At 42.1% G+C, this 11,887-nt stretch overlaps 1 protein-coding gene across 2 annotated transcripts; it reads right to left on the minus strand.

Annotated features, from left to right (window-relative positions):
- Positions 1-5,068: 5,068 nt before the first annotated feature.
- LOC103159676 (cancer/testis antigen 47A) lies at positions 5,069-10,401 on the minus strand. 2 transcript variants are annotated; one of them, XM_027431944.2, is made up of 3 exons: positions 8,659-10,401; positions 7,006-7,147; positions 5,069-6,005 (listed from the first exon to the last, which is right to left on the minus strand). In XM_027431944.2, the coding sequence occupies exons 1-3, from the start codon at positions 9,437-9,439 to the stop codon at positions 5,993-5,995; spliced, it is 936 nt and encodes a 311-aa protein (XP_027287745.1). In that variant the 5' UTR covers positions 9,440-10,401; the 3' UTR covers positions 5,069-5,992. The 2 variants fall into 2 exon arrangements, with proteins under 2 accessions (XP_027287745.1, XP_027287744.1); XM_027431943.2 differs by having other exon boundaries at positions 5,069-7,147.
- Between the last annotated feature and the right edge of the window lie 1,486 nt (positions 10,402-11,887).

Consider the following 11,887-nt stretch of genomic DNA (forward strand, 5'->3'; position numbering starts at 1 on the left):
TGCTACAGTACTGATGCTGGGCCCTCACTGGGACTCCTCTTGGATATCCTGTAGTTGTCCTGTGTTATGGAGATCCTGCAGTTTTGAATCTGTAGGTCTGGCCTCTTCACATGCTCCAACAGTTCATAGATGAGGTAGATGTTTGTGTGGGCTAGCTCATACCCCTGGTTCTGGGCCTGGGTGGCAGCTGGGTTGGTCAGCCTGCCCACTTTCCCTCACTGACACCTCCAGGGCAAGCTCTCCAGCATTGCCCAGGCTAGCTCACCCAGTACAATCTGCAGCAAGGAGCAGGGCCAGTTCTCCTGGTCTCGGGTCCTCAGATTCAAGTCACCCACACTCATACCACCAGGGCCAGCTCTACTGCTTTGCCCAGGCAAGGTGCATAGATGGCCCTCTCTCCCAATTGCTGTAGGTGGCATATGACTGGGGTGAGGGGGTCAGCGCTCCGGCTCTCATGCCCTCAGGGTCAGCTTACCTGTGTCCTTGACCACAGGGTCACCTGTAGTTGTGCTGCTCAGGTGAGGGCATGCCTGTGCTGAGGGATGGGGCCATCTTTTCCTAGTGTGAGAGTGAGCTCTACCCTGAGAGGCTGGATCAGCTTCCTGCTGCAGTATCCAGTGAAGAGCAGGACCAGCTATACCAGAGCTAGTGAAGGGTGGGGTTGGCTCAGCACATCATGCTTCCAATGACCCCCTTGTGCTAACACGGGCTATGGACATCATCACAGACCCTAGCTGCAGCAGGACAACAGACTCAGATATGACTCTTGGCAGCATCTCAGGCCCAGACATCACCATGGCCTTGGTGGTAGCACAGGCCACCCAGATCAGTATGGCCCCAGTGGCAGCATGGCTCTCAGACACCAACATGGTCTCAGGTGGCTGACCAGGCCTTGAGCATCTGTACAGTCCTCAGTGGTAACAGGAGCCACAGACATCAACTCAGACTCTGGTTACTTTAGGGCCATAGACCCAGACATGGCCCTTAACAGCAGCCCTGTCCCAGAAGACACCATGGCCATGGGTGACAGTGCAGGCCACTCAGATCATCATGGCTCAGGTGGTGGCACGGCCCTCGGATACCCTCATGGCCACAGGTTGTGGCCCAGACCTCAGGCATCTATGTAGTCCTTGGTGGCAACATGGGCCATGGACATCAAATATAGACGCTGGCTTTGGTAGAACTTTGGACCCAGACAGGTTCTAGGCAGCAGCCTGGGCATGGATGTTACCATAGTCCCAGGTGGCAGCACAGGCCACTCGAATTGGCATGCCCCCATGGCAGTGTGGTCCTTGGATACCAATATGGCCTCAGGTGGCAGCCCAGACTACAGGCCTCTGCATGGCCTTCAGTGGTAACAAGAGCCACAGACATCAACACAGGCCCCCCTTGGTTGCTTCAGGGCTTTGGACCAAGACCTGGACCCTTGGCAATAGCCCAGGCCCGGACATCACCTTGGATTTAGGTGGCTAGAAGGGCCACTTTAGCCTTTTTCTCACTGCCCTCTCCTCTTTAGGTCTGCCTCTATCCCAAGCCCTGGACCCATTCTGTCTCTCTCTCTCCCTTCCTCCCCCTTTCTCTTTTACATTCCCTCCCACTGTACTCTCTCAGCATAATGGTGCCTAACAGCATGGCACTTGGGCTCTTGGTTGGGTCACAGGTGGTGTGTGGTTGAGTCCTGCCCATGCCAGCCTCCAGGCACGACAAGGAGCTGTTGCTTTTCTTATTTCATGTGCCTGGGTCTAGAAACCCTGAATGGCACTTGGTATGATGGTACCCAATGTGCACAAAGGTGTCAGGCAGGCTCCTAGTTGATTGTGTGACCCCCCCCACCCCAGACCAAGAAGTCTGGGAGCAGCCATCTGTGTCCACCACCAACTTAGGCCTGGAAAAGGTCAGGGGCTGCTGTTATTTATTTATTTATTTATTTATTTATTTATTTATTTATTTATTTATTTTGGTTTTTCGAGACAGGGTTTCTCTGTGTAGCTATGGAGCCTATCCTGGCAGTCGCTGTAGAGACCAGGCTGGCCTCGAACTCACAGAGATCCGCCTGCCTCTGCCTCCTGAGTACTGGGATTTAAGGCATGTGCCACCAATGCCCGGGTTTGTTTTTTTGTTTTTTTTTAAAATCATAGCCATTTTGCCATTCTGACTTGAATGAGATGGAATCTTAAAGCATTTTTTCCCTGTTAGGTAAAGATGTTTGAGCACCTTTGCTGAAAATTGGGCTGCTGTAGCTATGTGAGTTTATTTCTGAGTCCTCTAATACATTCCATTTGTCTAGATATCTGCTTTTAGGCCCACAAAATATAGTTTTTGTTGCTTTGACGCTGTAGTAGATTTTGAGACCTTATATTCTTTGTTCTGTGTAGGATTGCTTTGGCTATATGGATTCATCAGTGATCCCATAAGAATCCTAAGAGCGTTTCCTAGTTCTGCAAAGAATGCCATTAAAACTTTAATGGAATTATATTGAATCAATAGATTGCTTACAGTGATATAGTGATTATCATTTTAATTCTGCCAGGTCATGAACATTGGACTTCTTTGCCATTTTCTATTGTCTTTTTCAGTTTCTTTCCTCATTATCTAAAAGCTATTGGGAATGTGATGTATGCTGCTGTGTAATAATCCTTTTGTACACTGTGAAGATTTGTCACTGTGATTGGTTTAATAAGCAAGATGCCTGCCCAACCACTGAACAGGACAAAGTTATGTGGGAAAGCCAAATTGAAAATGCTGGGAAGAAGGACATTGTCTGGAGTCACCAGCCAGGTGCAGAGGGAGCATGGGATGAACATGCTAACAAAGGTACTGCCGCAGGCAGAGCACAAATAAGGAATATGGGATAACTTAAATTGTAAGACCTAGTCAGTAATAAGCCTGAGCTATTGGCCAAGTGTTTGGAATTAATATTAAGCCTCTGAGCGATTATTTGAGAGTGGCTGTGGGACAGAAAATCTCTGGCTACAGTATGCCCCAATTTCTTTCCTGACAATTTCATTGTTAGTAATGGAAAGACCACTTATTTGGGTGTGTTGTTTTGTAGCCTGTTCCTTTGCTAAAAGTGTGTATGAGATCTAAGAATTTTCTAAAGGAGTATTTAGTATTTGAGATTCTTTAACTTTATAATTGTGTCACCTTCAAATATTTGTATTCCTTTTATTTCTCTTGGTAAGACTATGGACACCATATAGAATAATATATATGTGCACACACACAAACACACACACACACACACACACACACACACACACACACACAGAGAGAGAGAGAGAGAGAGAGAGAGAGAGAGAGAGAGAGAGAGAGAGAGACTGACAGATAGACAACCAAGCACACAGAACACCAGACAGGACTAGAAAAGAAACTCTATAGCTATACCACCAAATATACAGAATGAAAGAGGATACTGAAATCAAGAAATGTTATCATGGAAGAGGTATATCTCATAGGGTACCAACTCCAGACAAAGAACTACAGGCAAATAATGAATGCAGAGAGCAAGAGAAATAATCGTTTTCAGGGAAGGACCCCCCCTCTCCCAACTTGGTTATTCAGTACCAACTGGTCAGCCCTGAACTCATATGCATACAAACAACATAAGGATTAAGTAGGCCGTAATATATATATATATATATATAATATATATATATATATATATTATGTGTGTGTGTGTATGTGTGTGTCTATATATGTGTGTGTATATACACATATATAAATTAAGAAAAGAGGATGTGAATTTGAAATAAATCAGGGGTACATAGGAAGGTTCAAATGGGAGAAAAGGAGGCAGAAAATGATATAACTATATTTTAAATAAAAATAATGAGGGAGCTGGAGAGATGGCTCAGTAGTTAAGAGCACTGGCTGCTCATCCAGAGGTCCTGAGTTCAATTCCCAGCAACCACATAGTAGCTAACAACCATCTATAGTGGAATCTGACACTCTCTTCTCACATAAAATTGTACATGCAGATAGAGCATTTAAAATGAATACATAAATATTCAACCAAACAAAAATAATGAATTTAAAAATCACTGTTCTTATAAAGAAAAATCCATACCAATAATTGATATAACAATAACATCCACTGACATCTCAGTGGAAACTTTAAAAGTCAGAAAAGCCTAAATGTACGCCATGTTGAGACCGCAGATGCCAACCCAGCTAACTTAACCAAGCAAAACTATCTTCCAGGGTTGAAGAAGAAAGAGGAATTTTCCACAATACAAACCATCTAAAAGAATTTATATGTACCAAACCAGTCTTGCAGAGAATACTGGAAACAATACTTCAGACTGAAAAGAATACTAAGTGTAGCCAAGAGGCCATATGCTGAAAACAAATGAAGCTGTAATTACTGAAACACAAATAGGGCTATGAACACAAACAGAAAAAAGATAGCAATCAACATAAACCTTCCAAAAATTATTTTATTCAACAACAAAAATATGTTGCTTTAATGAGTTAAGAAACAAAATCCATTTTTCTCTTAGCTGCAAGCAGTTAATCTCAGCAGTTAACCTCAGCTTTAAGGGCAGGTAGTGAAAGAATAGAGAAAAGTATTCCAAGCTGGGAGTTGGTGGCACACGCCTTTAATCCCAGCACTTGGGAGGCAGAGGCAAGCAGATCTCTGTGAGTTCGAGGCCAACCTGTTCTACAGAGCGAGTGCTGGGTTAGGCTCCGAAGCTACACAGAGAAACCCTGTCTCGAAAAATCAAAAAAAAAAAAAAAAAGCATTCCAAGCAAACGGGACTAGGAAAAAAGCAGGCACTGTTATCTCAATATCTGACAAAATACTATCTACATTCAAACTAGTAAGATGAGATAAAGAAGGCATTATTATAAAGGGAACAATTAATCAAGAAGTCATTACAGCGACTGGCAAGTTAGCTCAGTAGTTAAAAGCACTTGCCGTTCTTCCAGAGGACCAGAGTTCAGTTCCCAGCACCTACATTGGATGTCTCAGAGCCTCTTATAACTCCAGCTCTAAGGCATCTGGTACCTTCTTCTGGTCTGTGTGGGTATCCACTCACACACTATGATATGCACATACATGAATGAAAGTAAAATAAATCTTTTAAAAAGTCTCTTGAAATTCTCAAATAATAAAATTGTCCCATTGAAAAAGGACAAATGCAATAAAAAGGTAAAAGAAAATCTTTGTAAAATCAGCGTGTGAGAGCAATTTTCACACCAATAGGTTGTCATCTAGGCATGTACCCAAAGAGACATTGTACATGGGTTTTCGCACAGCATATGTTAAATTGTTTTAGCCATATGCTAAGTATTCAATAGGTCCCTGAGAGTAGTAACTCATGTAGGAGGGAACATAGCTTTAAAGGCTTTGCTGCCGCACATACAAAAATCGTTTTCGAATTGACATTTCATTTCATTTGCACCACAATAAAATGACCAAAATAGATTTGCCTTTCATTGAAAGTAAGGTGACCAAAGAAGTAAAAAGTAGAAATGAGTGAGAAGTATTTATCTAAATAAAGCTACCAATATTTCTGTTCACTTTTTTAAAATCTTATTTTTCTCACTTTATCGAATATTGGCAAACATATCCATAACAGGTAAGAAAAAATGCACATGTAACTGAATAGATTCATGGAGTTTTAACTAAAGCCTTAAACTTCATCTTCCTGTTTATAAAATAGTTCTAAGCTTTTTATTTTAATTACTCAGCTGCAATAAAATAATTAAAACAAGTATTGCATGCTTGTTATCCCTGTCAAATGAACATGAAAGAAGTAAAACAGAATTACAGTGCTGCCTCCAAATCATGCCTATGTTTTATTTTATCACATAACATGTTTCATTTGGAACTTGAGTGAATGATGTTAAATCCATAAGGAGGAATATTGCTACTGGATAATTAACTTTTGGATGACGTCAGTGTTGATGAAACTTTGTTGGTCTTCTCAGAAGTGAGAAAACCTAAATTTCATTCTTCAGTAAGCCTTCCTTCTTCATCATTTTCTTCCTATTCTTCTTTACTACAGATAAAAATGAGAGGAAATGAGCAATTATACAAGATTAATCTTCTGCCTGTATTTAAAAAAATGACCAGCCCTGGGTGTGTACCTGCTGCATTTGTGCTGTATCTCAACAATTACAGAAAATCAACATGCTCTCCTCTTATCCAGGATTATTAGGGTACTTATGCAATCAATCATGTGATTACGCCAATTTTTTGGTGTGTGTGTGTGTGTGTGTGTGTGTGTGTGTGTGTGTGTGTGTGTGTGTGTATTCAGCTCTGAATCGAACTCAGAGCCCTGCACATGCCAACTCCATGCACCTCAGCCTTGTATGTGTTTGTTTCATCTGCTTGAAAGGTTGTGCTGGCATGTAAAGAAAGTCATCGAGCTGTAAAAGCCAGTGCTAGTTCCTTACCCTCCCAGACATTTGGCTTCCACATATTTTATGGAAGCACTCAGCTGTGAAAATGCAGGAAAAAGTGCAGAAATAAGGAAAAACAAAAGAGAAGAAAATGCTAATCACTTAAAGATACTGAAAGAAAAGACATTCCTTAAATTTGGTGTTAAATGATCATGTTAGGACTAAATTTCTTTTGACTGGCATAAAATATAAAAATCCATGGCTAAATGAATATTTAGGTGTTAACCATGAAAACCAATTGTGGCTGAGCACTAAGGACTCAGTGCCCAACCCAGCGACCACCACTGATAACTCCTGACAACTGTTCTCTAAGCAGATACTGGGCTATATTTGATACAGGTATTAAGTCTAATAGTTTTACCACTTGTTACTAGTCTTACTTTGGTGGACCAAAGACCTCACAATAACCAAGGAATTGCCACAAAGAATACAGTACATTTCAGATTACTAAGTGCACGATTATTTTAGTCACATTCTGAGAAAGTCAAATTGAATTTTGTTTGAATTTAAAATAGTTTTCCTCAATTAATTAATTAGAATTTAAAACAAAAAGGCCCAACTACAGGGGTGGTGATTGATACTCAGAAATCCAGAAACCTGGATTTGCCAGGGCTGTAGTCTACTGGATCTGGGTCCACTTCATCAAGTGCTTCTTGGTCTTTATTTCCTTCTCCTTCTTTTTCTTCCTCATCATTGACGATGTTGTCCTCTTCATTCCAGGTATTATAATAGTATTCGCCTATTTAGTTAGTAAAGATCATTAAAAGCCAGACAGAAGAAAAAATGGTCTAACTCCCAACCAATAGTATCATCCACATGTGCTCTCAGGAGAAACAGGGGAACACGAGTAATCACAAAAAAACCATAGTTGGCTACCTGCCTTCTGTTCATGCTACCCTTCCCTAATTTTCACACTTCTGCCACCTGATCATTTGCTCAGTGACATTTCTTCCCCCTTCCCAGCAAATATCCCAAGCAATGATGTTCATTTCTTTCCCTTTGAAAAAGACATCAGAGGCATTGGTCGCCTTGCATCCATTACACCACGATACTTGTTTGTCTCAAGTACAAATTCTGTGGTGAATTTGTTTTCTCAAGCCGTGAATACTAACACATCTTTTCCCTGCAAGTGCACCCAAACTAGTTCATCAATTCAGAGAATCAAACTTTTGAGAACCTTTACACTCTTAAAAGACACGAACAAAATGAGGACCATTGTTTGCTGGCTCTTTTGTTGTCAGACGTCCTTCTATAAGCGCCCAAGCTCTCTTTTGGATACCTCGGCTACATAGTGAGCTCAAGACCAATCTGAGACCAATTTGAGACAGTCTCAAATCAAAAACCTCTAAAGATTGCCTTCGAGCTGGCTCGTTGATATAGGCGTGTAATCCCAGCACTCAGTGGCCAGGGATTGCAATTAAAGTCAACCTGTGCTACATAGTGCATCCCAGGCCAGTCCAGGCTACATAATGAGACCCTGTCTCAAAGTGAATGAACGAAAACAGAAACAATAACAAATGAACTAGTTTTTTTTCTATTTCTTCTGATTATTCGAGACAGGGTTTCTCTGTGTAACAGATGTAGCTGTCCTGGAACTAGCTCTATAGACCAGACTGGCCTCGAACACAGAGATTCCCCTGTGTCTGCCTCCTGAGTGTTGTGATTAAAGGCTTTCACCACTGCCTGGCATGAACAAGTTTCTTTTTCCCCCCTTTCCTTTTTTTATTTGAATTAGAAACAGGATTATTTTACATGTCAATCCCAGTTCCCTCTCCCTCCCCGTCCTCCCCTGCCCCCCACCAACTAAAATCCTACCTATCACATATCCTTTCTGCTCCCCAGGGAGGGTGAGGCCTTCCATAGGGTGTCATCAGAGTCTAACAAACCTTTTGGGATAGGGCCTAGGCCCACCCCCGTGTGTCTTGGCTCAGGGAGTATCCCCTATGTGGAATGGCCTCCCAAAGTCCACACCTATGTTAGGGATAAGGACTGAACTACTACAGGAGGTCCCATAGATTTCCGAGGTCTCATCACTGAAACCCACGTTTTTAACCAGACCCATTTGGCCTTATAGGCCAGAGCCGCCCAACTACTACTTTCCCCACTAGAGGCCAGCACTGAGCAAAGCCAATTTAGCCATGGTGGGCCGCAGTCTCTCTCCCAGTGCCAATCTTTGTCCTTATTCCCTGCCTCCCCACTGCTTCCCAGCACCAACCACGTCATCTAGGCCCCCAGGCCTTGTTTCCTTACCCTCTGAGGTCATGATTTGCTCTATGACTTCCTTTTCTGGCTCTTCTGCTATTGCCTCTGGTGCCACCTCTTCTATTGCTTGCTCTGCTGGTTCCACCACGGCTGCCCTAACTGCAGGCTCCTGCATGTTAAGATGTGGTGCCGGCAGGTAACGCTCTGCTATTTCCTCGTAATCTGCAGGTTCCTCCAGCTCTGGAAATGTGGAGATAACCTCTGGCAGGCTTCGGGTCAAGCCTGAGGCTTGGGCCTCATACTCTGCGGCTCTCAGTGTTGATGGAGTGGGCCCGGGTAGTATTTGGAGCATACTTGAGTGGCCAGATGCAGAAGGGCCAGGTGTTTCCATGACTGGGTTTTCACAGGGGCGCCTAATCAGGATGTGGTCATTGTAATAGACACGATTGAGAATGGCGTGTATCAGATCCAGAAACATAAATCGGAAGCCAGCCATTGGGAATCGATGGGCGTCTACCAGGCGTAGATCAGCGGTAACGTTTGCCTCCGCCTCTCCTTCCTCCTCCTCCTCAACAGGTCCAATATCTGAGTCTTGCTCAGCGTCCACGCTCTCTCTCCTGTAACCCTCTTCCTCTGGGTTTCTTTCAGGCCCAACATTTTCCACCTCCCTACGATGAACAGCCATTACTTCAACTGCAGGACTGGCAGAGGCCGCATCTAGGTCGGATGCGAGGCCTGCCTCTGCAGCTTCCCGTACCCACTCTCCCTGAAGGGTTACTGGGTTATCTCGGCTCTCCTTGGTTGGATCTTGATTTCCTGGGTTAGACATGGCACTATTAGGTACCTCACCAAGGCCTAGATTGAGCTGGGTTAATGACGATAATGGCTACTCAGATGTAACGGCCAGAACGATGTTAGATGACTATGGACGACGGCATCGACAGGATAAATTGGGATTAGGAAGTTGCTGGCCCCTGAAGACAGTCAGTGGGAGCCTTAGAGGAGAAGGAGGTTCAAAAGAGACAGCAGGTGAAAGGACAAACGTCTATGATAGTACCTGAGGTGGTCGCATGGAAGTAGCAGGGGCGTGAGGGCAGAACAGGCCAATGAAGCGTGAGGCCAACCTACGCATTTGTTCTAACATCCGGGGACTACATGCGAAGTACTCGTGTCACAGGTGGTGGGGGCGGGACTTATGAAGGCTATATAACCGTTTTGTCATCACATAGCCAGCTTTAAGCTGATTTGTTGACAAGAGAAGAGTGATGTGGACCATCATCCAATGACTGATAAAAATCTCCCATTTCTAGAAAAGTATCTTTTCTTTCTTTGTTTGGGTCTTTAGAAAAACAGGGCTCTCTTTAAGTTAAAATTAGTCCTACCCCCCACCCTCTCCTCTTTTAAAGGTGTCCGTGCTCAGTGTATGCCACCTGAGTGCTGGAACCTAAGCAGGTCAAGAAGGCATCAGATTCTCCTAGAACTGAGGCTAACAGCATTTATGAGCAGGGACGTCAGTGCTGGGAACAGAACTCGGGTCATCTGGAAGACAAGCAGATGTTTTTAGCCTCTGAGCTATCTCGCCTTTCCCAACCCTATCCTCTTGATTCTATGGTTATCAGCTAAAATATAGTTGTGCAATATGAAGGGTCTTAAGTCAGGCAAGCTTCTTCTGCAAAGTGTGGAGAGTATTTTAGGCTCACAAGTTCCCAGAGAAAGCCTGAAATCTGTATTATGTATTTCCATGAAAGGAAATAAAACAAATATCCACAAACACTTTAAATTAAAACACAATAAACTGGGTGGTGACGCATGCCTTTAATCCCAACACGAAGGAGGCAGAGGCAGGTGGATCTTGTTGAGTTCGAGGACAGCCTGGTCTTCAGAGGAAGTTCCAGGACAGTCTCCAAAGCAATACAGAGAATCGAAAAACCAAAATGAATAAATAAATTAAAATAAAACACAATAAATGCATTCCACAGACACTTTAAATGAAAACACAATAAATGCATTTATTTAAAAAGGAACTAAGGCTTATGGAGGGCAAACGCTGAACTTTTGGTAGGCCAATATTGCCTAAACGGTCCTCAATTTCAGTGTTCTCTTTTGTCAAAATTGTTTGCAAATGTTCAGCTGGTGATTTGTAAACAGCTTCATATAATTTTTAAAAATTAAAATATTTTATTAAAATTACAAATTTGTGAGCTGGAGAAGTAGCTCAGTGGTTAAGAGAAACTGACTGAAAAAAAAAAAAGAGGAGCTGACTGCTCTTTTGGGGACTCTGAATCAATTCCCAGCGTCCAAAAAGGCAGCTCCCAACTGTTGGTAGCTCTAGTCCCAGAGGATCTGAGCCCTCTTGTGGCCTTCATGGGCACTGCATACACCTAGTACACATACATGCACACAAAACACCCACATATGTAATAATACTAATAATAACAATAATAATACAATATAATAATTATAATGTTGTTATTATTTCTTATTATTGTTATTATTTGGGTTTTCAAGACAGAGTTTCTCTACACAGTTCACTCTGTAGGCCAGAATGGCCTTGAAAACACACAGATTTGAATGCCTCTACCTCCTCAGTTCTGGGATTAAATGCATACACTGTCACTACCCAGCTACAAAATATTATTTTTAAAAAGATAATAAATTCATGTTATGGACATCTTTGAAATATTGGCTTTTATGTTCCAAGTGTGTAGTATCCTTCTCCACTTCTTCATTCTTCTCCATGAGCTTACACATATTTCTGACAGCTTTTGTGGTTTGATATTTTTTTACATTTATTTCCATTATGAATAAAATCTTCATTTTATAGATTTAAAGTGGGAACTGAAAAAACAGAGTTTTGCAAATCTGACTTTATCTCAAAGTGAGTCAAATGTAAATTAAGGCCTATTTTAATTCCTACATAAATTATTTGTCAATCAATAATTAAATTGGTGATTAGTTTTTCTTTTTTGCCAATTTAGTGTTATTGAACTTTTAACATGGAAAGAAGTTCATATTTACAGAAAACATGTAAGAAAAATTCTAAGAAACCCATATAGCCTATCACCAACATGGTTTACATAGTGTTAATATAGTTCAACATTGCTAACATTTATATACTGTCAACATTCGACAACTGTAATATTTGCTTTTTCTTTTTCTCATTGCCCTAGTCACACCATTTAACAGTTTAAAGGCTCATGTGGTCAAAATAAGTTACAGATACACAAAAGGAGACATTCAGATATAAAAAACTCTCTAAATATGTTACAGTGTATTT

Source organism: Cricetulus griseus, chromosome X (genome assembly GCF_003668045.3).
Source record: "Cricetulus griseus strain 17A/GY chromosome X, alternate assembly CriGri-PICRH-1.0, whole genome shotgun sequence".
Taxonomy (NCBI): domain Eukaryota; kingdom Metazoa; phylum Chordata; class Mammalia; order Rodentia; family Cricetidae; genus Cricetulus; species Cricetulus griseus.

Excerpts from the sequence above, each read along its gene's own strand:
- LOC103159676 (XM_027431943.2), bottom strand. The coding sequence starts at position 9,439 with ATGTCTAACCCAGGAAATCAAGATCCAACCAAGGAGAGCCGAGATAAC. Across the intron at positions 7,148-8,658 it reads GCAAATCATGACCTCAGAGG|GCGAATACTATTATAATACC; the intron begins GTAAGGAAACAA and ends CTAACTAAATAG.